At 43.6% G+C, this 27,264-nt stretch overlaps 2 protein-coding genes across 2 annotated transcripts in view; one reads left to right on the top strand and one right to left on the bottom strand.

Annotated features, from left to right (window-relative positions):
* The window catches only part of fam129a (family with sequence similarity 129 member A), a 36,152-nt gene extending 24,087 nt beyond the window's left edge, over positions 1–12,065 (top strand). Inside the window, exons 5-14 of the mRNA XM_015391589.1 lie at positions 2,464–2,628; positions 3,315–3,430; positions 5,594–5,698; positions 5,781–5,943; positions 6,025–6,212; positions 6,300–6,446; positions 6,525–6,635; positions 8,258–8,365; positions 9,524–9,635; positions 9,714–12,065. Coding sequence (XP_015247075.1) covers positions 2,464–2,628; positions 3,315–3,430; positions 5,594–5,698; positions 5,781–5,943; positions 6,025–6,212; positions 6,300–6,446; positions 6,525–6,635; positions 8,258–8,365; positions 9,524–9,635; positions 9,714–10,756 — 2,258 coding nt within the window. The 3' untranslated portion in view covers positions 10,757–12,065. The remainder of the gene's footprint in view (positions 1–2,463; positions 2,629–3,314; positions 3,431–5,593; positions 5,699–5,780; positions 5,944–6,024; positions 6,213–6,299; positions 6,447–6,524; positions 6,636–8,257; positions 8,366–9,523; positions 9,636–9,713) is intronic.
* A 251-nt stretch (positions 12,066–12,316) lies between these two features.
* kifap3 (kinesin-associated protein 3) overlaps positions 12,317–27,264 on the bottom strand; it is a 34,474-nt gene continuing 19,526 nt past the window's right edge. Inside the window, exons 12-21 of the mRNA XM_015391590.1 lie at positions 25,407–25,515; positions 25,216–25,328; positions 24,974–25,139; positions 23,576–23,701; positions 23,329–23,427; positions 23,089–23,174; positions 20,072–20,225; positions 19,903–19,980; positions 19,478–19,555; positions 12,317–13,369 (exon numbers count right to left, since the gene is read on the bottom strand). Of these exons, the coding sequence (XP_015247076.1) occupies positions 13,329–13,369; positions 19,478–19,555; positions 19,903–19,980; positions 20,072–20,225; positions 23,089–23,174; positions 23,329–23,427; positions 23,576–23,701; positions 24,974–25,139; positions 25,216–25,328; positions 25,407–25,515 (1,050 nt within the window). The 3' untranslated portion in view covers positions 12,317–13,328. The remainder of the gene's footprint in view (positions 13,370–19,477; positions 19,556–19,902; positions 19,981–20,071; positions 20,226–23,088; positions 23,175–23,328; positions 23,428–23,575; positions 23,702–24,973; positions 25,140–25,215; positions 25,329–25,406; positions 25,516–27,264) is intronic.

A 27,264-nucleotide genomic window follows, 5' to 3' on the forward strand; every position in this document is an offset into this window, starting at 1 on the left:
AGTTCACACATAACTAGACCGAGAAAAGTGCACTACAGACGGGGTAAATTTAGCCCTGGCTGCGGTTACCCTCGGAGGTCTGCTGGTCACTCTGGTCCGCTCAACGTCGGACTTTTTTTTTAAATTTTGCACTAACTCTGTAAACAGACCACACAGGGAGGCTTAAATGTATAATGTTATCGCGTCAAACGATTTCAAAACATTCTTTTGAAGAACAACAGCAGCAGAAAAGGGAATGTTTAACTTAACACTGTGAGCGCTGTCTTGAATCAAGCTGCGGCCGCGGAGCATTCTGGGGAAGCGGTCAGTCTGAAGAACGCACAAGTCTGCTCTGATGTATGCTCGATAAAGAGGGCGGGGTGAGAACAACATCCGGGGATTTGTTGTGTTCTCGATCTGGCGTTCTTGAGAATTGGAACGGTACCCGGGCTGAGGCTGATGACGTGTCACGAGTACACGAGCACACGAGAACGCTCAAGAACACATATTGAGAAATGGCCAGAGTTAAATAGGCTATGTGCACAGACGGCCCCCGTTAACTTCCGGCTAAGCGTGGTGTCGGAATCCACTTCCGGTTGAAATAGAACTGTTTTGTTAGCAAGACTACTGGATGATCCTGGACGCTCCAAGGTTTAGTTCTGTTTCAGACCATTTTCGTATTTGTTTAGTTAGCTTGGGTGATTTTCAAGATACTAATTTAGTTGTGAAATTATTAAAATATGAACATTATAAACGCTCCCCTGTTTCGTGTTCACTGCCCCCTAGTGACTGAATTGAGAATTGTGGTAATTTATTTTTCCCCTTCTAAAGTTTGTTAATAAAGGCCACAATAAATGAAATACTAAATTCTTAGCATCCTTTGTTTACAAGACATCGTAGCAAAACATAATTTTTTTAAAAAGCTCTTAAAAGCTAGTTAATCCACAGCGTGGTGATGTTAGAACAGAATTAACTAAATGAAGAGTGTATAATCATTAAGCTATACATCAAATAATAAAATAACAAAGCACATACTATTTGGTTTTACATTAATTCCAGTGTATCAGTATGAAAGTAGAATTCACCTGTGTGAAAACAATAAAGGAAGAGACATTAAAAACTTTTAGAATATGAAATACTGATCAGGGCCGGTTTATTATGAAACATATTGATCTGTCATCTCAGTAAAATTTTGAGATCTAAATTTTCAGCCGCTTCACTGAAAGGGGGGTTGTGCAGTGATTTAAATTACAATTATTTAAATGATTTATAAATGTATCATTTATGTAGGCTGGATTAGTGTGGGATTAAAGACTTTTACTTCTTAAAAATAAATAAATAAAATAGCATAAAAAAGGAGACCTTTCAGTGGCTGTTATATAACATGTCTATTTGACCATTTTGAATTTGTAAACCGTGCCCAGCTGGAGCCCACCTATTGCCCATGCTTGGTCTAGCCCATCTACTGCCCACATGGGTCCCAGCAACAGAGCCCACCCTGAGCCCAAGCCCAGCTGAAGCCCATCTAGCCCAAGTGAGGCCCATATGGGCCCCACCTGGATGTATTTGCTGGGCAGAAACCGTGAACCAAACCGAACCGTGGATTTTGTGAACCGTTCCACCCCTAATTGTTATGATTTGCTTATTTGGTTCCTTCATTGTGCTCTAAAGAACAAGGAAACACATTTGGAAACGGTTTGATCTGTTTTCCCCATTGAATGATTCGGATCGGATTCACTGAGAAGAACCAGAAGACAGACCCATATTTGACTTGGTGTTTCAGACCCCTAACTCAGCTGCTTTCTGCCTTTGAAGCATCAGTTTAAGTTTAGTCTTAAAAAACTCAAAGGAAGGTTTGATTTGGACCCTGATCCGTATTTGCAGCCCTGTTGGTGTTGAAGATCTATCCATAATAAACCATCTGAGGTCGTCCTGCCAGTTTCTGCAGACGTCTGTGTGGAAACATCTGGAACATGAGAGCAGAGCAGATCTGCTGAAATGAAACCATAAACCAGCTCTGCATCATCTTCTTATTTCATCCAAATGTTGGTTATAATTAAAGTTAAAAGCTAAATTATTATGTTCCCAGTTCTTTATTTTTTGGGAGCTTTAGAAGATAAAAGTGTCATCAGAGCCAGTCTGGCTGCATGTTTTCTCTGTGGAGGCGCCTGAACTCGTCTTCTTCTGTTTGTAAAATGAGCGTGACCAATGGTGGCTGGGTGGTGAAATAGTTCCACTCTGAGATCAGCGGCTTTCTGAATCCAACACTTTGCTCGATGAAAAACTGTCATCAGTTAAGATGACAGGAATTAAGTTAATCTAAAAGAATGAAGTTAGTTTTAAATCCTTTTCTTCAAATAATCCACTGTTGTAGCTTCATGAAGCCAGACAGGAAACAAAGGGAGATTACTGACGAGTTTTGGTTGAGCTGGATGTGGATGTTCATCAGGAGTCTAACGCGGCGCCTTTCTTCTTCTACTCCAGGTGTGAAGGAGGAGTTTGCTCCTCCTCTGTCAGGGATGCCGGGGCAGTTCCCGGTTTACCTCCGCCTGCCCTACAGGAGGGATTCCTACTTCTGCTTCAGGCAGCAGGCCAAGCAGGCGGCCTTCCTCTCCATCCTATCGGACTGCATCAAGCACCAGAACCAAGGTGGGAAACTCTGACTGATCAAGGTGTGCTCCTCTTACTCACTAACTCGGTGAAAACAAAGAATGGGATAAAGCAGATAATTAAAAAGGTCTGAAGCAGCTCTTATTAGTTGATGTATCTTCAGTCATGAATCCATCTGAACACAACCAGAACCTGGTACCAAACATCTGCAGAAGCAAAGCAAATCAGAAAACACTCCTTCTGATTTGATTTGTCTTTTTCTACCTGTTTTGGTCTACCTGCACCAGAGCGGGAATAAAACCTGACACCAGATCTTGTAGTTTTTATATGGTTTCAGAGTAAATCTAAACATCTGGACTCATTTAAGCTCTGGAGCTGATCCAGATGTATTTACATGAGTAACAATGAGGTCATCTACAGGCAGGCTGGATGTTTTCTTCCTTTAAGTATCAGAGATGGATCCAGGAAGCTGCTGAACATCTACAGGTTTCCCGGTGAGGAAGCTGAAACCAGATGTTTCCACCTCTGTCTCTCCTCACTGAGCTGCAGGAACTGTTTCAGATTGTCTGCAGTTTGCTGCTCAGCTGAAGGTTAAATGGCTTTCCTCCAGTTGCCATGGTGACAGGCTCATCCGAGCACCTTGGAAACCTGTGTTTGATGCTCCCACAGAGCGTTTGGTGGTGAAGGACACCACAGACTCACCCGATTTTGCTTCTCATCCTCAGACTTCCTGAAGAAGAAGACGTGTGAAGTCCAGGCCTTCCTGAAGGCCATCCAGCTCTACCGACAGGACCGAGACAAATACCAGGTGTGGGACATGCTGATCGGGAGCGACGTCAGGGTAGGTCCTCCTCCAGAAGTCTCCCTGTTGTTCTGACCCTGAAGCCGGGCTTTCTCCCCATCAGTCCCCTTAGATCCCAGACGTCTGGTACCTGAGAGGCCTAATTAGGGTTAATGTCTGCGGTTCTTCTTCCGGAATATTCTGTCAGATTGGTTCTGAGGCGGGTTTAAAGTTCATCATGTAGTCTGTGGGTTCCTCAGAGTTCTGTTCTACGCTTTCATTCAGTATCCAGATGTGTGCTCTAGGATGTGTATGTGTGTAGGTCATTTCTGGGTCGGGCCGATGCAGATTGATCTGATATCAGACTGATCTCAAACATTAAGCAATAAAAATGACATTTGGGTTGATTCTGATATGGGTTCCATCTACGGGCCAGACAATGCTTTGTTTCACCAGCTCATGTTCAGTCAGGCTCTGCTTCCAAGGTTCTGACCCGCAGCAGAACAACTGGTCATTTTAAACCATCTTGGTGCCGGTTTGTACAGAACCAGTCAGTCTTTGGACTTGACATGTTCCAGAGCTGTTGATCAAAACCAGAACCAAACAAGGCAGAATTATGTTTCCCGGCTGTGGGACAAACATCCTGAAAACCTGGATGTGCAGAAACTTTAAATCAGGACCGGAGACGTTAACATTTATCAGGTCCTTAAACAGCTCCCGATTTTCTACATTTATAAATGTAATATTTTACTTTAAATTCCATATTGTGTTTTTTATCTGAAGCTTAAATAGTTTTATTCTTTTAATGTATTTTTTGTTTTGTTTTTAATTCTGTTACTTTTTTTGGACCTTTTGTTTCACTGATAATGTTTCCTACAGATGAAGCTGTTTGTCTTTTAGTTTTTAAGCTTTATAAGTTTTTAACTTTTCCAGCAGATCGGTTGTTTTATCCGTCAATATTTGAAGGAAAACCTTCTGTCTGCTTCTAGAGCAGCAGAGCCGTTTATCTCAGTCTTACTAAATAAAAGTTGTTTAAAATCTGAAACGTTAATCGACCCTTTCATAAAAAACAACCTGCTAATTTGGTAAATATTTGCTGCATTTCGATCAAAAGGTCCAAAGTAACACAGGATGCAGACTCAGATCCAGAGGAAGTTCTGATCAGAATAATGTCTGAGTCCCTGGAGGAGATCAGCTCTCCTCTATTCTTTGTTACGTTTTCCCCCTCGGCTGCGTTTCCCTCTAAAGCGGGACAGGAACCCGCCCACGCGCTGCTCTGGGAGCGCTCCATTGTGTCTGCTGTTGTTGTTTGTTTGCTCTCAGGAAGCTGAGCTTACCGCCTGCAGAGCGGATCGGCAGAACTCCTGCTTCCTGTTGCCAACAAACAGGCGCAGCTCATAGTTTGAATATGAGGCAGCAGTTCAGTCCCAGCTGAGAAATGACTGGAATGACTGGGTGTCGGTTTTCAGGCCACACCTCCATCAGAACATGGACCCTGAGCTCATTGTTCAGCTGCACCTGTTTGTTCTGAGGTGACTTGGTTTGAATCTGCTTCTTGTGGGCAGCGAGGAACATCTGACCACCTTGATCTAGCTGCTTCTCCTGGTCTGGTCCTGTCAAGGACAGAACAGAAATTTTCTTTATAATTAACAATGTTTGATCCATTAAACTGGGGTTCTTAAAGTAGGGGTCCCCCGGGGGGTCCTGGTCCCCACTTTGGGAACCCCTGCGTTCTACAATCAGTTTGGATCAGTGTCTGGGTTGTTATCCGCTAAGAACGTCCAGCTGGTTCCTGCTGGAGAGGCTGATGTACCTGGACTTCCATCTTCATTATTCTGTCCCACAGCATGATGCTGCCACTGCTGTGGAGCGCTGCTTGGGTTTAAAAACCCTTATTTCCAACATCTCCTAATATTAAGTCTCGCAGCTCAGCAGTACCAGCCAGAACTGCTGGGCTGTTGTTGGTCAGAGTAGATGTGGACCTCAGAGGTTCCTGAACTGTGGGATGGAATAATGGAGGATGGACCTTTTTTCCTTAACAATTGTGAAGAATTACAATTTTTTATTTAAAAAGTTCTGACCTCTCCACCTTCATCTGAGGGGAACCGCCTGGAACAAGTGATGAAACATGTGACTAACCTCTGGAGCTCTTTGAAAGGATGAAACTGGTACCTTCTAAACGGGTTTACTGGACTCTAACCTTCTGAATGGTTCTGGTTCCAGGTGATGGCCAACATGGTGATGGAGAAGCTGCTGCCGTTGCTGAGCAAAGACCTGCTGCCTCACCTTAAAGCCAAGAAGACGGAGAAGAAGAAGGTCTGGTTCTCGGTGAGTCCAATCACAACCTGTAATCAGAACCGGTGGGTTGAACAATCAGAACCTTCCTGAGCTTTAAACGGACTCTCCTCAGACGATTGAGGCGGCCTACTTCCTGGTCCAGGAGAGGCTGTTGGAGGGACTGTCGGCTCTGAAGGAGGAGTGCAGGACGTCGGCCCAGCAGCTGGATGTTCTGATGAGGTCCGACATGGACCAGATCCTTAACACCAGACGGCAGCTGGAGGAGAAGGTCCGAGGTAACGGAACCATCTGTGGAGCAGCATGAAGGTCTGAGTGGTGCTGCAGGCTCGGTTCTGATCCATTTCTCATTGTTCCAGCCAAGGTGTCGGAGCCTGCAGAGCAGCTGTGTTCCGAGTCCGTCCAACCCTTTCTGGGCTCTATGCTGGAGGAGCTGATGGATCCCATCAGCGCAGGTTTTCTGGAGGGGCAGCAGCTGATTGAAACCAAAATGAACCAGGTGTGCGAGGATGTCCAGAGCGGAGTGGACAACGAGGCGCTGAAAAAGGTTGGCTTTGTTCTGGAAAACTGAGCTGGTCCAGATCATCCTCTAAGTACAGATCCAGTCTGAACCAAGGTTCTTGTCCTTCCTCAGGCGCTGGCTGAGATGGCCCGACCCAACCTGCTGAGCTGCTACCACCAGATCAACAGTGTGCAGGACAGACTCCAGAACCTGCAGGAGAGGTTTGGGTTCTGCACCAGCACAGCCGTGATCCACAGAGCTCAGATTGACCTGCAGCAGGTAGTACCTGGTACTCCTCCCACAGTTCTACATGTTTGAGAAGATCCAGTTCTGATGAGGTTCTGTTGGTCTGTCCAGCTGGTGGAGAACGCGGCATACACCTTCGAGCTGATGTTGAAGAAAGCCGTGGAGGAAAACCCGGAGACGGCCGGCACCGCTGTGGAGAAGGCCAAACACCGGGTTCTGAAGGTCAGTCCCTCTCTCACACAATCAGGGCTAGACTTTGACTTGACCACTTCCTCTCAGCTGATCTCTGTGTGGTTCTGGGTCAGTGTTCTGTTGACAACCGGGTTTGGACCCAGCTGCAGCTGTCAGACATGGTATCATATAGTGAGGGAGAACCCACATTATCATGTGTCCACCACCGTGCTTTAAAGCTTATGCTGGGCTTGGTGCTGGTCTGCTGTGTTCTGGTTCTGTTGAGTCTGACCTGATACCTCTGCTCTGGTCTCCTCTGTCAGAGGACAGCGTCCTGCAGCCATCTTTGTTTACACAGAGAATGTTTCTGGCTCATGATTCTGACCTTTGTGTGGAACTGTTGGGTTTCTGTTCTGTTCTAACGTTAAACTGGACCTTCAGGAACCGTCTGAGATGTTGGTCTTCAACAGCAGCAGCTTCTCTGAGCTTATTCCTATTATCTCTCCACCCTGCAGTGTGTCAGCAGCAGAGGAGGTGTTAACTACTTACATTTACTTCAGGAACTTTAGGAAACACAGTAGGAGTATTTATTTGTACTTTACTGTAGTATTGTTGTGAGAGTATCATTACTTTTACATGAGTAAGCATTCTGGCTCCTCCCAATCAGGTGGAAGTTCAATAGATACTGGAGCTGGATGTTTGTTTCCTTTCAGTTATCACGGACCGTAAAGGATATTCAGAAACATTTTTCTTCTGCTTGAATGTGCTTTCATGTTTTTATTTGTATTTCATACTTTAAAATACCAGAATTACCACCGTCTTGATTACATCATTTTACATCTCAGATGTTATGATCCATAAACTATTCTAGGTGGCAACTAATGATAATAATTAATTAATAATTGGATAGTAAATGATTCCTTTAAGAAGATTTTTTTTAAAGAATTAAACTAAAACTTTTTCACTTGAGGCATTCGGGATATAGTATATTATATATCTTTTTACAATTCTGGTATAATTTCTACTATAGGTTGGTTGATCTATCCGGTAAAGGCGCGTTTTAGTCTCTATACTCCAGTTAACAATCGACTACTACATTAGTTGATTATTTCAATATTCTAATAATCCAATTGTTTAGTACTTTAGTACAGTACTTTCAGTATGCAGCTTAATACATACTTATTTTTAATTCAGTAATTTCTTGACTGAATACTTTAATTGGACTAAAATGAAAGTTAGTAGGTGTGTTGGTGCTCTACACACTGCTGGTTTAGCAGTGATTTCATAGTGCCACCTAGTTGTTGCCTAATGTAATTGCAGGTAGAAATCATTCATTAGTGGTCGGTTTTTTTTTTATTAAAATAAATTTTTTATGCTGTTGAAAGTAAAATAAATAGTTAAATGTGGGACTTTTATGATTCAAAAATGATTACTGAGTTTATTTTATATTCTGCTGTCTGCTGCGGTTCATTATCAACTGTGAAAAAGCTGCTGTGGTGGATTGAGACCTAAATCGATGCATTTCACCTTTTTCTTTCACTTTAGCGTCTTTATTATTCAATTATCCATGAAGCTGAGAAATTGGTGATGAGTGTCTGAGCTAATTTAAATATGTTTGGGTTTATCACCATGACCCATTACTCCCAATGACCTCTGACCTCCTCTCACTGCAGCAATACGACTATGACAGCAGCACGGTGAGGAAGAGGATCTTCCAGGATGCTCTGGTCTCCATCACGCTGCCCTTCATTAAGAAGAACTTGGCTGACTCCTGCAAAGCGGTAAGACTGCAGAAACACAGACAGCCAGGTTTCTGGTTCTGAGCCTCAATCAGGTCCTAAAGTCCAAATCAACAGGAAGCGGTTTGGGGCGAATATGCACCACATACAGCTGGCAGTGGATAAATACGATCAATGTGCGGCTGATCCACAGGCATGCTTTAGGAGCTCTGCAGCAACTTAATGGAGGGAGGTGGAGGCTAATACACCTAGAGCTGGTTGGCTTCACAGGACAGGACTGATTCCTTAAATTTTGAGCACTGCCTGCTCCTCTCACTCTGGTTTTAAATTAGTTAATAATTCAGATGTATTGTTGAGCAGGAGACCAAATCAGTGATGATCGGGGCTCCTGTATTTTCCACAACATTGAAATCTGTTGTTTTACTAAACCAACATTTCATTGACAATAGGACAATGGGCTTCTTGTTGAAAGAACCATCATGTTTTTTCCTGGTTCTTAAATCTCAGAACATCGGGTCTTCTCATTTCTCCCTCATGGTCGCCCCTTTTTTTCGAGGACAGGACCACCTCAGCTGCCTTTCATAGGTCTGATCAGTCCTGTTCAGCATGAATGAACCAATCAGCTGCTTTAATCTGGTTTTCTTCTGGATTATTGGAGCATTGCTCTAAACAATGTTTGATCAGTCCATAGAGCTGAGAGGCATCTGCAAAGCTGAGCATGTTGTTGGGGGGGATGGACCACCAAAACTCTGATCCAGTCTACAGTATATAAACCCCCAATAATGAGGATTAGTTTAGTAGCATATTTATTCCTTTGGTGATATAAAACTGGACTGTCCTACCAGGCGGAACCATTTGCTGGACTATTGACATGGTGAGACTCGAAAAAATAAAAAAATGCTTAAAGCAGCGAAAAGATTTTTACTGCTGGTTGTTTCTCTACGGCCCAAAATTCAATAAAAGGTATTTAGAAATATCTGTTAAAAACAGATCATGCCAAAAATGTCATAATCTATTGTTTGTCTTCCATTTGATCACTGCTTGCTTTGACTAAGAGTCAAAAGAAAATGAAGATCAAACCGTGGATGAAAGACTGCACTGACTAGATGTCTGGTTAATCCAGGAGATGTCTGGTTAATCTAGGAGGCTGCAGAAGAAAACAGAACCTCCTTTGATCATCTGTCTCTGTCATCCTTACAGGAACTTCAGGGTCTGGAATCCACCATCTATGCAGACTACTCCAGCTTCATCCACATAGAGAACGTTTATGAAAACATCCTCCTGCAAATCTTAGATGAGGAGGTCTCTAAAGGTAGGAACCGGTCCAGGACACCCCTCCTCCTCCTCTTTGTCCTCCTGTTAACCTCCTGTTTCTCCTCTTGCCCTGCAGTGGTGAAGGAAGCCGCAGCCCTGAAGAAGCACAACCTCTCTGTGAGGAACAGCCGCTCCAGCCTGTCCTCCGTGTCCACACCAGGCAGCCCTGCCCAACTCCCCACCAGGTCCACCTCTCAGACTCCTCCCTCTCCTCTGAGCGTCAACGGTCTGCCCCTCAGTCCGGGCAAGGAGGCAGACCAGCCGCAGGAGAAGTTGGAACCAACCGAGGATCCGACGAGAACCGTCGGTCGGCAGGCAGAGGAACCGGTCCAAACAGTGAAGGTAGAAGAAAGCAGCAAAGAAGAGCTGAAGACAGACGTCCAGCCAGAGACGGCAGAGCCAGCGGAGATCCAGGAAACATCGGTTCTGGTCCAAGTAGAAGAACCTGAATCAGCAGCTGAACCAGAGACCCAGAAAACAGAAGGTTCTGCAGAAAACACTTTAGCAGAACCGTCAGCTGCTGCAGAAAGTCAAGCTTCAGAAGCACCAGTTCTGGATGGAACCAACGAACCCATTAAGCCTGCAGCTGAAGACACCGGATCTCAACCTGCAGCTGAAGAAACCGGGTCTCAACCTGCAGCTGCCAGCGAGGAAACAGACCCGAGCCAGAACCAGAACCCAGGAATCCAGTTAGAGGCTCCCCCTGGTGGCGAGGGAGCAGAAGACTCCCTGCTGAGGCTGAAGGTGGAAGAGTCCATCTCCGCCTCGGATCCAAATTCCATGAACGTGTCCGTAGGGAGCGACTCGCCCCGTTCGGACCTGGAGTCAACCACCGGAACCCCAGAGACCTCAGAAATTCTAGACGTGGTCGAATCAGCTGGGAGCCCAGAAGAACCATCTGAGGACCAGACCTCGGCTGGTGAACCGTCCTCTGAGGTTCAGACGGAGGCAGCTGGAGCCGGAGCAGCTGTGGAGAGTCCAGCAGAACCAAGCGACACCCCGTCCTCTCCGGAAGGTTCTGGAGTCCAGCCGCTGGACTGCGTGAAGGAGATCCGGAACCTGGTGGTGGAGGTGATCGAGGTGGAGGAGCCACTGCAGCGTTATCCCAAAGAGGAATGACTGATTGGGGGGGTGGGGGTCCACTGTGCCGGACCTCAGAGCAAAACCGTCTGAAACTTATGCATGAAAATGTAACTTATTTATAGCAATGATGCGATTTTAGCTGAAGGTGTTTTATTGTTGGTTCTGTGATGCTTATCTGGTACCGATGGAGAAGAACCCAGATCCCCATCTTTAGGTTCTGTTTAACTCACCAGAACTGCTGGGTTCTGGTCCCAGCTCCATCCCGGTTTTACATTGGGATCAGTAAAATATTCAGGTTCTGGTTCCTAAAGACAAACCTGGCAGGCTGGTTTCAGCTGGTACCGTTCAGTCCATAGAAACTGTGCTCCTGCTGGACCCTGGTACTGGCTCTGGTTTTGGGAGGAAAAGGTGTGAATTGGTTCAGGTATTTAGATCAGGTTCTGCTGGTTAAATTTCATCAGAGGCAACTGGAGTTGCATACTTTTACCAGAACATTTATTTTCAGGATGTTTTTTAATCTGAGCAATCAGCTCAAAGAAACAATCATTTGGATCAGAACCACTGGATGCTCTCTGGCTGGGAGTTTGTTTATTAATAAACTGGTTTTAATGGTAACTTCAGGACCAGCTCGTAGTACTGGTGCTGGGCCAGGTTTTTCACCATCTGGACCAATCATCTTCTCTGTCTGCCTCCACTGAGCCTCATGTGGCCTTTAGGCCTCGCCATGGCACAGCCCTGCTTCTGCAGGCTGTTGCCATGGTGACAGGTCCAGGTTCTCGGCCTGCTCACCAAAGTGCCTGTATTTCTGACTGGACCGTCTCCCCCGGTGACTGATGGAGTAAGTTCTGAGTAAAGGAAGCTGAACTGGTTTTAATCTCTGGACTAGTTTAATTTCCCAGTAAAGAAAAGCTAACCGGTTCTGGTTCCGAGTCTTTATTTCTGCTCCAAAAACAGCAAACATCCACAACTAGATCCTGCTGGTTCTGATCTGCTGCAGTCAGACTTAGCATGTACAGAAGAAGCCTTGATGATGTCATGATGCAGTTTGGACCAATCAGCAGTGTCCTCCTCCTTCCAGAACCTGACCCATTAACCAGTCAGAAACCTTGGTTCTGGTATCAGGTCGGATACATCTGAGCGACCAGCATTAGAATTTAAACTCTGATTTAGTGTCAAGAAGGTTCTGTTTGGACCATATGAGTCCACAGGGAGGCAGAACATCTTCATCACGGGATCTCCAGTCGCTACAGAAACGGATCAACCCTAAAGAATTTGGACCTGTAATCAGAACTTACCGAGACGATTGGACCAAGATGTACGCCTTTAAAATCAAATCAATAGATGGAGAATAAAATAAATAAGTTTTTTCTTACTTTAAACTTAAATTTATCTGGAGTCAAACCGTATCATCTCCTCATATTCATTTGAAATAAAAGTATTTCAGGAGAAACTGACAAATCTTTGTGGTTCTGATGTTTTTCTCTAACGTCACATTAACCCGGTTCTGGTCGGGATAGATCTAGCAATGAGAGAGTTATGATTACGCTTCTTCTCCTCAGACGCCATTAAATTAATGCAGGAGGATCCTCCCCTCCTCCTGTGAGAAAATGCTTCATAAATCAATAAATCTCCAAAGGATGTTAATCTTCTAGAATTTCAGTAAAAAACAAACTAAGATCAGAGACCCGGTTATCAGGCAGCAAAAGTTTTCCCACCTTGAACACATCTGGACCCATTAGTCCATCTCTCTGTCAATATCAACAGAGTCTGCTGCATCAGAACTGGGCTTTGGTCACAAAAAGGCCTTTTGGACCTCAGGAGGTAAGTGATACCAGTTTAAGAGGTACCACACACTGGGTCGGACTTTAACCTGCTGGAAACTTTGAAAGCAAACATTACAGTCAAAACAAGAAATCCGACCAGAACCAGTCAGACAAATAAACGGCCCACTGAAGGGTCAGAACTCACCTGACCTACTTTAGGCTCCGTTTCTAGTGCAGATCCGTCTTGGGTAACGTTTAACAAAAAGTTCAACGATGAAGGATAATTTTTTTGGACACTGATTGGTTAATCTCTAATGCAGAGGTGGGAGCATTGTTTCCTGCCTGCAGTGACCATGGTAAAGGACCGATTTTCTTTGATTCAGAAGTCCAATCCAGAGAACATTAAGTTTGAATATTATATTAATTATGAATGATGAAATTTTAACCATTTTGAAAGGAAACAGAATCGGACCTTAACGAGAAGTTTGGTGTATTAAATAGTTCCTAACAACCAATTACAGGGAACTAAGACAACAACTGCAACTATAAGAACAAGACCGGATCGGAACTAAACCACCGGCTGCTGCAGAGCCCCACAACATCATCTACAAGACCAACAAATGAAACACAACCATGGAGGCTTTTATCCACCCCAGTGGAACTCAGGGCACAATTTGTTCCAAAAATAAAGAGAAACCAGGAATTTATTGAACAGAGTCCCTGAACGGTTCATGGAGGATGGAGGGAGGATGAGGAAGAAGTGTCTCAGTTTCCGGGTTTACTGGGGAGCAGTGATACTGTGACTGTAGCTGCTCATCCAAAAGTCTTGGCTCTGAAAGGCCGATCTACAAGGACGGGAGAAGCAGGGGCAAACTAATCCCAGGTTCTAAAGGACAGCAAGGAGAGAAAAAATGATTAGTAAAGAATAGTAACAGAGAACCTCAGACACACACACTGTTAAGTTTTCATGGAACAGTTTTTTCATCCTTAAAGCCACATAAATTCAAAAGCTGAGGCCAGTTGCAAAAAGCAGGTTTAACAAATTAGACTCTAATCCTCAACTTTGAACTCATCAAGCCTGAGGTCGAAAACTAAGTTTAGTGAGTTAGTTCAAAATCAAGCCTGAGTAGGTTCACTTTGAGTTGAGTGCATGTGTAACAAATATAAGGCCATTATCAGTGGAGCACCAATTCAACAGGTCACCATGGCAACAAGGAAGAGGAAGTGCCTATTTCACAACACTGGAACTAGAGATTTTAATGAAGAATTAAAAATACTGGATAATTGTTTAAAAGAAAGAGCAACAGCACTACAGCTGCAAAGGAGAGTTTAATGGAGTAAGACTTAATGCATAAATCTATATGAACTCTAGTATGGCAGGCTGTTTTGGCATACATTTTTGCAGCAGAAAAACAATTTCAGACAGTAAAAAAATAGATTGTACTATTAAGAATTACGTTTCATATACCAAGAAATGTTTAGACTTTTTAAGTGGCATTTATCAGCTTTACTGAATATGTATCTATAAGATCTGAAATAGATTTCTTCCTAACCAAAATAATACAAATGATGACCAGTGTATGAATGTGGAGAGTTGACATACATTTTTAGATATCTAGAATGTTTATTCTTGATATGATGAATGTAGTTTTGTTTAAAAAAAACTTTATTTTAACAAGGAAAAAATGCATTTCCTTGTAGGTTAGCAAGAACAGTGAGAACACCAGCTCCAAAACTGTCTCTTCTCTCCTTACTACAGCACACAGTGAATGGGCTCAAAAGCATAAGCAATGTGATCTAGACAGTTCCGTGTCTTTTCAGTTTCGTCCTCCATCAAACCAAATGTTTTAAGTGTTTTATGGTGGTGATGTGGTGCTGGAATATCAAATGTATACAATTGCTAGCTAAAGCATTGACCAATCACATGATGTCACAATTTGTGATACCGCAACATTTCAAATATAATTAGCGCTAATAGTAAGACACTATCGTGTGAATTAAATTTCTTGGGTTGAGCATTTCATTTCCTACTTAAGGAGACAGAGGCAACTAAGTTTACTGAGAAAAACCTGGTTCTGAGGAAAAAAATCCCAACCAGGGTAACTCTGGGAAGAATGTTAATACGGTAATAGAAATAGAGGTTGAGTAAACTATTTTTGTAAAACGGAAAACTCAGAGTTTCCTTGATGTCAGGTTTATTAAACGTAAAGATTTTTCAGTGAACCTACTTTGTGAAACAGACCCCAGATCTTAACAGGCTGTCTCAGGAGAACCAGGAATCCAATAAGAGGAACCAGTCACAAACAGATTCAATCTTCAGGATCCAAAACCATCAAGAATCTGCTGAAGGATCCTCAAGGTCCAATAAAACCAGAATCTCTGCAGAGATCAGAACTGTTCTGCCTACTAAAAACCCTGAACCAGTTTAGGATTAACATTAAAAGATTGTGGATTCAATTGGATGAGATGGAGAAGAATTATGTATGGATTGATGATGAACTGTTGGATGGATGAATGATGGATGCTTGGATGATGGATGAATGGATGCATGATGAATAATGGATGGATGGATGATGGATTGATATAAATGATGGGTAGATGGATTGATGATGAATAATTGGATGGATGGATGGATGATGGATAATGATGAATAAATAGATGGATGGGTGATGGATTGATTATGAATAAATGATGGATGGATGAATGATGGATGCATGAATGATGGATGGATGAATGGTGGATGCATGGATAAATGATAAACGGATGGATGTAGGATGGATTGATTATGAATAAATGATGGATGGATGAATTGATGCATGGATGAATGTTGATTGATTGATGGCTTAATGGATGGGCAGATGGGATGGATTCAGGAGGAACAAGAACAGCTTCTGAATCTGACTTAAAGGAACTAGATGGTCATTTCCTTCCTGATGCTGCAGGGGCAGCCCTCACACCACCAGATGGAACCCTCACACCACACAACTACACCTTTGGTGGCCAAACCAAACCTTCAGCCATAAAACTGGATCTATAGAGGCCCTCAACAGTTCCTCTAATGTTCTGCTGGGCCTCTGCAGGTGTGGGACGTCAACAGTGGGAGTAGGAATCTCAGAGCGTCCATGGCTGGAGGGGAAAAGCCATGAAGACAGAGAGAGAGATGTCTAAACATGGTGAGGAGAAGGATGAGAGGAGGCCTGGAGGTTCAGGCTCCATTCTCCAGCTGTGGTGGGGGGGTCACAGTGGCGAAGGAAATGACCTCACGTCTCTCAGGAGTCCAATGCGCTCTGGACTTGTTGTCCTAAATGGGAAAGACTTTGTCCTCCATCCTCCTAAAAAATACGAGCTGCTTGCTTTGCCCCTGTGAGCTCCAACAATCACATGTTGTTTTTAGTCAGATCACTTCCACCCCCTTCTTTTCCTTATGCCCCCCTCCCTTCCCTCTCTGCACGCTACGCCTGTCAGAGGGGATTTAGGACCCAGGCTAAAGGAGGAACAGTGGAGCCCGACCTCGGGTTCTGGAGCCGAACGGCAGGTTTTGAGCAATGTTAGACGGACAACATAAAAAGAGAACCTGAGATATTAATTGAAGTCAGATTTAAATACTACCCTGAAGAAGCTGAATTATTGATAATTTATCACCTCATACATTTCAGATGACAGAAATAAATTTATCTTCTAAACTCCTGAGAAGATAATTTCACAGTCATTACAATCACTGCATATATGAAGGGCAATACGACATAAAGTATATGAAAGTATCTGTCCCGTCCAAATTCATAGGTATAAACCATTAAATATTTATTTACTCGTCAATTTATTTATCTCATATATGATAATAATATTAAACATACCATTAAATTGTAAAAATCACCATTAAATAATACATATAGAATTGGGCAAACAAACAGGCTGCATCAAAAATATAAATTATCACAAAATCTTGCTAATCATGCTATTTGCAAACTATAATAAAACAAAAATTGTGAAATCAAAATGACTATTGATGATGCTGATTCAAAACGAGGCCATAAAATTACATTTCTTGGTGCAACACTGATGATAAATTTAGCTCAAAACCAAACACTACTAAAATCTGTTTGAGGGCAATTTAATGTTTTTCTGGATTACTAAGCAGTTTCACTGTTTGATTTATTGTGTGGAAGTTTGGATCACTATCTACAAAACAGCCATGAAAGATATCAGAATAATACATAAAGTTCAATTTATGTTCAAGGCAAGAACATTTTAACTTCCAGACAATAATTAAAAAATATTTTTGTTATAAAAATGGGGGTGGGGGTATTTAAAAAAAATAACATTCAATCCAAGTACCTAAAAAAAATTGTATTGCTAGTGTGTGTGTGATTAATTAAATAATAGATTTAAACAAAAAAATAGACTAATTGAAAATGACTGTAAGGATGAACTGAGATGTTTTATAAACTGCTGCTGTTGGTTTTCGATGCAGAAATTATTAAAGAGAGGTTCACAAGAAGGAGCAGTTTCTTTTTTTTTATTATTCTGGAAACACAGAAGGCTTTAACTGCAAATAGAAACGAGAGGATATCAAAGTTTATATCTTCTACCTAATTCTTTTTGAACTATTTGTGTAAAACATGCGTGTTTACCTGCATATCTATGGGTGTTTTCTTATTTTATTGTTTGGTGTTTCTTGGTTTTTATTGATCATTCAAAACAATAATAACACATATCAAAATAATGTTAAAAATACATATAAAACTGTGAAGTAATTAATTAAATGTAATTTAAAAGCAACATTTAAAAAAATATATAGTTGCTATGATTAAAATGATTCTTTTCCAGGGTTTTTAGTCTATTTTTTTTGTCTTTTTGGGGGGTCATAGGTTGAAATGTTGAAAATTATAAAATCATAAATATAAATGTTCCATCCAATAAAAAAAGACAAATAAAATAAACAAATGTATTGATCCAAACATTTACCATTAAACTGGAAAAATGCTGAAATAATTAAAAATAGATTTAAAATGATGAATTAAATGGCATTTTTATTCAGTAAATAAATGTATAAATGAATAAATGTAATTACTCTGCTCCACATCTGTAGATTAGTATAGTGTGAGATGATCAGTTTGAAAATGTTTGCTCTGCTCTACAGCCCAACGGGTCCAGGAGGAGAATACAGAACCTCCACCTGGATAATGGAGCCCCTCATCCCGCCTCCACATTGGAACCCGTCCACCGAGCCCAGTACCGCACAAAACGAGTCCGAGGAGCAGAGGCTCTGCAGAGGATGCCGTTCTACCTGCATTCAGACACCACAGAGATGATCCAGATAACATCAACCCTGCAGCCCGACTAAGCGGATCTCCAGAACCAGCAGGTCTCAGCTCTGATCTCCATCACCGTGAGGCTGGGGGCCAAAGGGGACATAGGGGCCCGGTGTTCAGGAGGAGCCTCTGAAAGCCAGATGTTGTCCACAGATCTTTGAAGTCACTGGATGGAGGATTGACCTCGACAGAAAAACCTCCTTCAGCTTAAATCTCAGAAACGAGATCCAACAGACGTATCTAAAGCAGCTCTGCTAGAAGGTTGTGGTCCAGGAAGATTGTCTCTTACTGACTGAGGAGCTTTAGTTGGAACAAAACCATCATGAAACTCCATCCTAATGGTACCAGAACTTTTGCCTTGGTGCAAACATCCAAGCTGACTCTGCAGGACATCGACCCCATGATCAACGTTTGTTACAATAATTGTCTGAGTTTGAACATTGACGGAAACTGGAAACTAGTTTGACCCGGTTATAAAGCAGCTTGGCCCAGTTAGAATGCATCTTTATCCAATTAGAACGCAAAGCAGCTCGGCCCAGTTGGAACGCAGCTTGGCCCCGTTGGAACGCACAGCAGCTCGGCCCAGTTGGAACACAAAGCAGCTCGGCCCAGTTAGGAAGCAGCTTGGCCCAGTTAGAACGCATCTTTGAATTCTGGTTTGGAGGAGGTGAGGATCTTCCTGCATTAGGATGAAGTCTAATGGTGTCTGAAGAGAAGAAGCTTCTGAACAACAGGCTTCTCTTTGGCCCAGAACCAGAACCTGGGCCTGTCTCTGTGAACCTGCTTCAGATGGAACCGACTGCTCCCTGAGGCCCCGTTCACACCGTGTTTCACACACCGTTTAAAGTGAGAGGCCGGGCTGGCTTTGATTATTATGTTAACCCGGGTTGGTCCAAATGAAAACAGTGTGAGGAGCGCCTTCCCCGCCGCTGCAGAGCTGTCAGAGCCCGCTGACGAGCGGGGAAAGGGGAAAACACAAACACGAGGAGGTGAAGCATCTGTCGTCTGCTCAGATCGTGTTCTGAACCGTCGGGTCACGGCCAGACAGCCAATGAAAACATTCCTGCCAAAAAATCCACGGACAGGAGCGGTCCGGTAATGGGACAAATTTTTCTAAATCAACTCTGGATTTCCCAAACGATTCATTATCTCAGCAGCGGATCCGATTAGCGGCCGCTTGGTTCTGTGGACCCAGAGGAAACCCGGAGTCAGTTCTGGTGATAACAGGCCTGGGCTTTTAAATTCCCAGCCCTCAGAGTTAAGTTTCAGTCGGGAATGTTGGAATGGGATCAGGAATGGAGCAAAGGAGGTCGGAGGGAAACATGGAGACGGTTTGTTCTCAAAGCCCCGCCTTAAGGGACCACTAAGGGCCCTGTTCCAGAACACAGATCAGTCCATAAGGTCTCTGCCTGGAGGACAGGATGGAGTTTGTGGTTCTGCCCCTCCCCTGTCTGGGCCCAGAACAACAGAGACATTTTCATCCCCCTGTCGGCAGCCATGTTTTAAATGTCATCAAAAAATCTGTGAAATTTGATGATTATCAGTTCTATTGCTTATTATCATGTTATAGTCTTTATCATCCCAGGATGTTCTAACTGGTGCATCCGGATGATCTGTTGACTGGTTCTGGCAGAGGCAGGACCATAACACACCTTCAACCAAAGGTCCAAATGAAAAATTACCTTCTAAGGGTTTGGGCTCACTCAGGTCGCTGCTCAGGCTGTCCAGGCTGACGGAACTGTCCACAGAGAGGATCCCATCTGGAAAGCACCACACATGGAAGTGAGAAGATCAACCAGAACCAGAATCAGAGAACACATATGAGTCCACAGGGTCTCTGCCTGGAGGACAGGATGGAGTTTAAGGTTCTGCCCCTTCCCTGCTGGGCCCAGAACAACAGTTGTTTTCATCCCCCTGTCGGCAGCCATGTTTTAAATGTCAACATAAAATCTGTGAAATTTGGTCATTATCAGTTTTATTGCTTACTATGTTATTATCTTTATCGTCACCGTATGTTCTAACTGGTGCGTCCGGAGGCTTGGGGACTGGTTCTGGCAGAGGTAGGACCATAACACACCTTCAACCAAAGGGCCAAATGAAAACTTACCTCCTAAGGGTTCGGCTTCGCTCAGGTCGCTGCTCAGGCTGTCCAGGCTGACGGATCTGTCCACAGAGAGGATCCCATCTGGACAGTACCACACACGGAAGTGAGAAGATCCACCAGAACCAGAATCGGGTATCATTTCCACCCCGAATAATGGGAATTTTTCCGGTACCTGCTGTGAAGCTTAGTTTCTCCATGTCTTTGCTGTAGTCAAAGTGATCTTTGTCATCCCAGCTCAGGTGGTACCCCACCTTCTCCAACCATTGGCTGTTGTATGAACGGAAATTTTCCAGCTTAATCTTTTTCCTACACTCCTCATCGTGTTCCTGAAACATCAGAAATTTAAATATACAGTTATGATTGAAGATCCAAATCTTTCTATAGAACCTTTCTATATGATCCAGTTCTGCCTGAAAATGCTCAACCATGAGGTTCAGATCAGGCGTTTGATCCAATATGTGGAGACCGTAAGCCAGAACCGAGCCAGAAGTTCCATTAATTAGGAACGTTTCCTTAATAATTCCTGTTTTCTCCAAAATGGGACAGACAGAGAGAAGAACATGCGGTCCAGTTCTGGCAGACCAGTGTTGGAACTGGGATCAGCTGCTGATCTGAACCTGGGAAGATCTGGGTTCTCAGCGAGAACCTTTGACAGGGTCATCAAATTACAACAACCACCCAATGTGGACTGTAACTGGACCTGTAAGCTCAGACTGGTTCAGTACGGTAGAGGTTTTGTAATGCTGCGGGCCTGGGTCTAATCCCAGCAGCATCACAAGCACACTGAAGTGAATGATGCCTTATTAACACCATAGCAGCGGGGAGGGGGGTACACACAGGACACTGTGGACCCGGCCCAATCCGGTTTGGAGCTTCTCCAAAGTTCTGCATGAAGTCTGGGTTTGTCCTGAGCTGCTCTGATCAAAGGCGGGTCTTTCAGTAACAGGGCGTGTTTAGATGAGGATTAACCGTAAGGCCGTGTGTGTTTTCTCTGCTGACGCTGCCGTCGGCCGGCTGACACACTCCAGATCCCCCCGCCTGCCTTTCATGAGGCTCAAAGCACTGCTGATCATTTAAATGAAACACTTCCTTCGCTCTGATTCGCTGCTTGCTCAGAGTCTACCACTAATTACGCCGATCAGGGGTCTGGCAGTGATCAGACGGCGGCTGGAAGCAAACCGCAGCCGTCAATCAGACGCTGATCTGGGTTCTGATGGGCAGAGAGGTAGACGTCAGGGGAGACGCAGAAAAGCATAAAGACTACCTGAAAGACATAATTAAAGACCAACCTAAAGACCAGCATGAAGATTAACCTGAAGAGGATTTTGAATCATTTCTAAATCATCAGAATCTATTTCTATTGGTCAAAATGAAGAAACTCAACCTGGATCAGAAACTTGGCAGACACCAGCTTCTCTGAGGAGACCTTTTCTTCACAGCTGGTTTTTAGGGGTGGAGTCAGACGCCTGCTTTGACTCTTCTATCTGTTTCGTTCTCATCCTCATTTAGACTTGGACTTGAGACTCCTAGTCTGGAGTGTAACCAGGAGAGGGACCCGGTCTGTTAGCTCTGATATTCTGTTAAGCTCAGTTCTAGCTTCTTATCTATCCTCTAGTCACCACACAGTATGCTGTAGCTACTCATGAGAGCAGAATCTGGATTTAAATAACAATAGTGCATTTGATTGAAACAGGCTCCAATTCTGAACAGAAAAACAGGAAAAAAAATTAGCTGCTGATAATTTAGAAAACCGTTTATTGAGATACGGATTCAAAGAGGCAGCAGAGATTAAATCTTTTTTAAGTTTCCAACCTGATTTTAGATTTTAACCAGATGGAACCAGATTATCTGGTCCTGAATCTCATTAAGGGTAGTAAACTGTCAGAAATCTGCTAATTAAGGTAAGTTATAAGATACATTTAATTGTCTGCTCAAAATATTTAATCTTATTCTATTAAACATTGAAGCTTATTTAAGGAGTGAGAATACATGACTTTATTTCATGTTTAAAGAGCCTCCAGCTTAAGGCTATTTAACAGGCTCTGATTAAACCTTAAAACTAGCAATTAAACTTAAAACAGTCTGAGAGTTAAAACTCATGGCTACATCCTCTCCATCAAAAAAATTAAGATTAAAAGCTAATCATAAATATGTCTAGAGTGGGGCAAAATATTTTACAAAAATCGGTACATGTCAGTAAATGTTTAATAAATTTTGACGGGTCCAAAATATATTAATTTTTACATCTGGTTACTATGCAGACGTCAACTACAATCTGCACCAATAGGAATAGCGGGTTTAAGTCCTAAGAAATGGAACTCGGGTGTTCTGAGATCCTTGTAGCTCAATGAAAGAGCTGAGAAAGAGAAGCAAAATGAAGGAGAACGGCTTTAGGGCGCTGGTACGGTCTTATGGAGGAAAGAGGCTCAGAAGGAACACAGAAGTTACCGCATTCCTTCTGGACAGGTCAGTTAAATGTTTGCATTAGCAGTCCTGGCTGCCATTAGATCATTACCAGTAGACATATCCATACAATCAGCTAATTTCCACATCAGCTAACAGAATACAGCCGGGTCACTATCAACTGAACTTTAGGAAAAAAGACAGACTCAACCTTATTATAAAAGTCTTATCTAAGCACACTGTGTAAAAGGTTAATAACAACCTTTCTGTGTTATAATTCATCTGTTCCCAATCTGTCCCTGAGAGAGACCCCAGCCTACATCCGGCTTTAGATTTTTGAATAATTGTAGTCATTTAGAGTCTTATTTTTGCACCTTTATATTATATAGAGCACAATTTGAAGAAAGACTAACTAAAATACCGGAATGCTCCAACGAGTCCTAAGATGATGTCACACCATTCATATAAAGGAGAAAATATAAAATGCATCCAGTTCTCTCAGAAAAGCTGTTTAGTGATGTAGTTTCTCATTATTTGAAGATTTGCAGTAATTACATTAGTTATGGGGACCTGGATGGATATCTGGTTGCAAATGAGCTGATGGTACGATGTGGCTTCAGGTACAGATCAGGTAGTTACTGTTGGAACAAGAGCGGGCAAACTCCAGTTTGCCACCTACTGGCCGGGAGGAGTTAATCTGTTTATTCTCTAAAGGTGTTGTCTCCAAATTGTCCTTCTATTGCAGATCATTAGTGTCCTAAGCAGAGGCATCCTGCAGTAACTCACCGCTATGTTGTCCAGCGCGTATTTGCAGATTCTGCGGATCGCTGTGTTTTGTTTGTGCATCTGGTAGATGAAGTAGTCCACACATTCTGTTAAAGAAATGTTAAAGAAATGTTTTTACTTAAAAGTGTGTCGCTAGGAGCTCCACCTCAGACACCAGTTGGACTTTATTTGGGTTCAACTGGTTCCAATATTCATAGAAAATGGTCAACCCTCCGGTCCCCGGGGTGCAGAGAAGGATACTGCTGTTTTGAATAATAATGTCTCTTGTAGCTTGATGGATGACCATCTGGGAGAAGACGTAGAGGATCTGGTAGGCAAACTCCTCATCCCATATCTTGTCTAAGAAGAAGCGAGAGAAATGCAGCAGATTCAGGAAGGAGTAAAAGCTTTTGGACCTGCGCAGCGCCAGCAGAACCTATGAACTTTTATCAATAACAGGGTGGGTCGGAACCGGAGAATCAGGGGAATCGACTGATTAGGTTCTTACCGGCCAGCAGTTCCATGAGAATTGGGATGATATCGGAACTGACTAGCATGGCGGCACAAGACTCATCCTTGGAGACTGTACCGATCAGGACCACCAGCTCCAGCAGCAGATCGTCTTCATTTGAAACTGGAGGTTAGGAAGAGGAAGCTTTTAGTAGTGCTAAAGAACATTTACAATGGACCAGGTCTGACAGAGGAGTCGTAAACCCAGAACCGGATAGAGACGATAACAGATTCCAAACAGGATCCTCAACCCGGAGAACCGAGTCGGATCGTCAACCGGAAGATGATGATGTTGATCACCTGGCATCCTCTGTATCAAACTTTTTGGACCTGCTGCTAATACTTTTGGACCAGCGGGCCGATCAACCCGTAGTGTGTCAGTGGTCCAACTGCAGCTGCAGAACCGAGACCTGGATAGAATCCAGTCTCAGACTGCAACCAGAACCATTAACTGAGAAGTTAGACTCAGACCGACCGGCAGGCACAGAAGGGTTCTGATGGTTCTGAACCAGGAGTGAACTTAAAGGGAAACGCCGCGGATGACATCATTCACACTCTGCTTTGTTTTAAAAAAAATATAAATTTAAAAAGTGTAACCGCAGTTGTCTGGGGGGCAGTGATTCGCCTACATGTTTTGAATGCTGGTGTACCATAAATGATAAATTATGAACAGTTTAGTTTGTGCCTTCAACTCGTTTGCCCATAGGAAGACGTTACTTGGATATAACCTATATATGGATATAACTGAATATCTTCAGAACAGCTCCTGATGACACAAAACTCTTATGGGTGAGTAGAACATGATGCAATAACATCAAATCAAGGGCCAAATGTAAAAAAAAAAAGAAAAAAAAAAAGGCGCTTCCCTTCAAGTTCAGCGATGTTTTTATCAAAATATCCTGAACAGTTGGACCGAATTATTTGGTTCAGCTGGGGTACCTCCAGATCCAGGGCTAAAAACTTTAATCCGAGAACATGTTCTTGCTTTCAGTCAGGTTTTCTGGGTCCGATTATATTTGACAGAACCAGGACTAGAAAGCTTCAGAGCCATCTTCAAGCACCTCCTGATCATCTGATCATGTCAGAGTTAAACTTTCCATTTACATTTAGAACCACTGGTGCATGCATCTGCTCACACATAGTGAGGCCTTCAAACTGAACTGGACAGAACCCTCCAAACCGCTACTGCTGCAGGATGAGACCAGGAGGGATAAAGGCCCAGTCAGGAGGCCAGAGAAGGCCAAAGCTGTAGATAAGGTGGGAACCACCCTCCTCTGTGATAAATGGGCAAGTGGAGGTCAGAGCGGGTCACAGGACAGGTCTTTTTTTTGGTTTGAGGAAAGAGGGATGAAGAAGTAGACCTTCTGTGATCTCTGACAGCTTCTCAAACACACACCTGCTCTGAGTTTCTCTGTCATGTACGGTACCAGGTGGTACTCCTTCAGAACCAGCTCCCAGTTCAGTTCTGGGATGGTCAGGTTGGCCAGGGTTCCCAGACACTCGATCACAAACTCTTCAGCTTTTTCTTCTCTGATCTGAGCAGCCAGGTCTCCAATGTGGTCCTGAGGGAAGGAGACAATGAAGAGCTGTTAATCTGTGACTTCAGGGGCTTTAAATCTGGAGGAGATGGAAACGGACCAGAAACAGGTTCTTGGTGGTGCCGCCGTGCTGAGAAATATTCCTGATAATCTTCATCACCAGAACATCCTTCAGCTTCAAAGCCCTCTTCATCAGCATCTTCAGACCCTTCCCTAAGAGGAACACAGTGGGACAGAATATTCAGGAAAAGCTTTTGGACCTGGAGCTCTTCTCTAGGTTCTGTTCTGAACCTTCACAGATGAGCTGAGCGTTGCACTCGTTTGCAGCCAGGTTGATGCAGAGAGCGACGGGCTCCATGTCCAGGATGTCCGTCCCGCCTTCATACACCATCTTCATTAGCTGCAGAGACAGAAAACAATTGGGTTAGACAGCCGGTGGTTCTGATGTCCTTCTTAGGGTTGTTCTGTTCAGGCGCCATCATCGTCTCATGACCTAAGCCCCGCCCACACAGCTTTAAGTTTGTTGAACAAACTTATTGGCTTCACATTAGCTCCATATTACTGCCATTAAAACATGGCTGAAAATCCGCTGCCCCCTGGGGGCGTGGCTTAGATAGCACATTGTGTGGAATGATAATATTTTTCGGGTTACAGAAAATAAAAAAAATTTTTTTTTTTAAAAGATGTAAATGAAAAGTAGTTTTTATCATTTCTTTCCAGTTTGAAATCTTTTTCTTTTTTAGTTTCAACATTTTTTTTTCCAGTTTTAAAAAAAGCATATTTTTGAAAAAAAAAAGTACGGATTTGATTTTGCTCCATGCAGTATTTTAGTTTGCGTCCATGTTTCCTAGAGCTACAGTACCAGTCTGAGATGGATTTCTACTGGTCTGGGTCCGTTAAACCCAACGGGTTTGTGTCCACATGTTCAGGGTTCCATGGCTTCAGTCATTTCTGCTCTAAAAGATGTGAAGATCATCAGGAGATGATGCTCCACAGGCTCAGCTGTTCATCAGCTGTTCATGGATGGATGGAGACACCAGCGAGGGCCTCAATGAATCGAATCAGTTTGAACTGAAACACTAAAGGAAGTAGTCTGTCAGATTTACTGGAGTTCTTCTGAGCTTCCAGCAGACGGAGGGTTAGATCACTTAGGTGTTAGAGCCCCCCTCCTGGCCGATTTAACATTAAACAGGAAAGGCTGGGGGGTGGGGGGCACGGCTTCCCTGTGAGGAGTCAAGAATCAGAACCTGGGTCAGGTATCACATAGCGGGGCCCCGGACCCCAAATCAGTCCCGTCTAGACTCTCTGGCACCTGCATCTGCTCATTTACCGCAGACGGCCACCGGAGGCCTCCTCCTTCTCCCCCTCCTCCTCCTTCTCCTCCTGTGTCTCTGCAGAGCTGCAGCAAACGTTGGCCCCATTAAAAACCACTGGGGGTGAGAAAACAGGGAGGATAAAAGGTGGGAACAGCGGCATGGTGGTTTATTGGGGGACCAGGAGGAAGCTGAGGGTCAGGAGGAGCCATCCTGGAGTCACACTCAGCTACCAGGCAGAAGGTCTGTGGACCAGAAGTTGTAGTTCTTCAGCTGGAAGTACTGCAAATTAATCCGTTTCTAAAGGCATAGTTCTACCAGCATTCAGTATCAAAAACTCAAAAGGGGGCATTTAACCCAAGCCTGAAGTCAGCTGGAGGACATCAGAGAGGTCCATGGTGACTCTGGAGGAGCTGCAGAGAAAGTAGATCTAATGGTTCTGGATGCTTCATGATGCAGGGCCGAGAAGGAATAGGTCCACTAGAAGTTCTGTTTGCAGGCTGCCACCAGGGAAAGAGGTTCCCTGGTCAGATGAGACCAGAGTTACGGCATTATCTTCACAGGCAAACATGGTGGTGGCAGCATCATGCTGTGTAGCCAGGGAAGCTGGTCAGATGTGAAGGAGCGAGATCTAGGAGACCAGAGAGGAGGTCCATGTTCCAGTAGAACCAACCTAAACATCCTGCCAGAGATAAAATGGATGGTTGGGATGGCCTAGTCAAAGTCCAGGGCCTAAATCCAACTGGTCTGAAGATTGATGTCTGCAGATGCTCCATCCATCCTGATCTTCTGGGTGAACAAAAACGTAATAATTTGATCCCAAAGACGCTGAAGCT

The sequence above is a fragment of the Cyprinodon variegatus genome, unplaced genomic scaffold, assembly GCF_000732505.1.
Source record: "Cyprinodon variegatus isolate N-32 unplaced genomic scaffold, C_variegatus-1.0 Scaffold550, whole genome shotgun sequence".
Taxonomy (NCBI): Eukaryota; Metazoa; Chordata; class Actinopteri; order Cyprinodontiformes; family Cyprinodontidae; genus Cyprinodon; species Cyprinodon variegatus.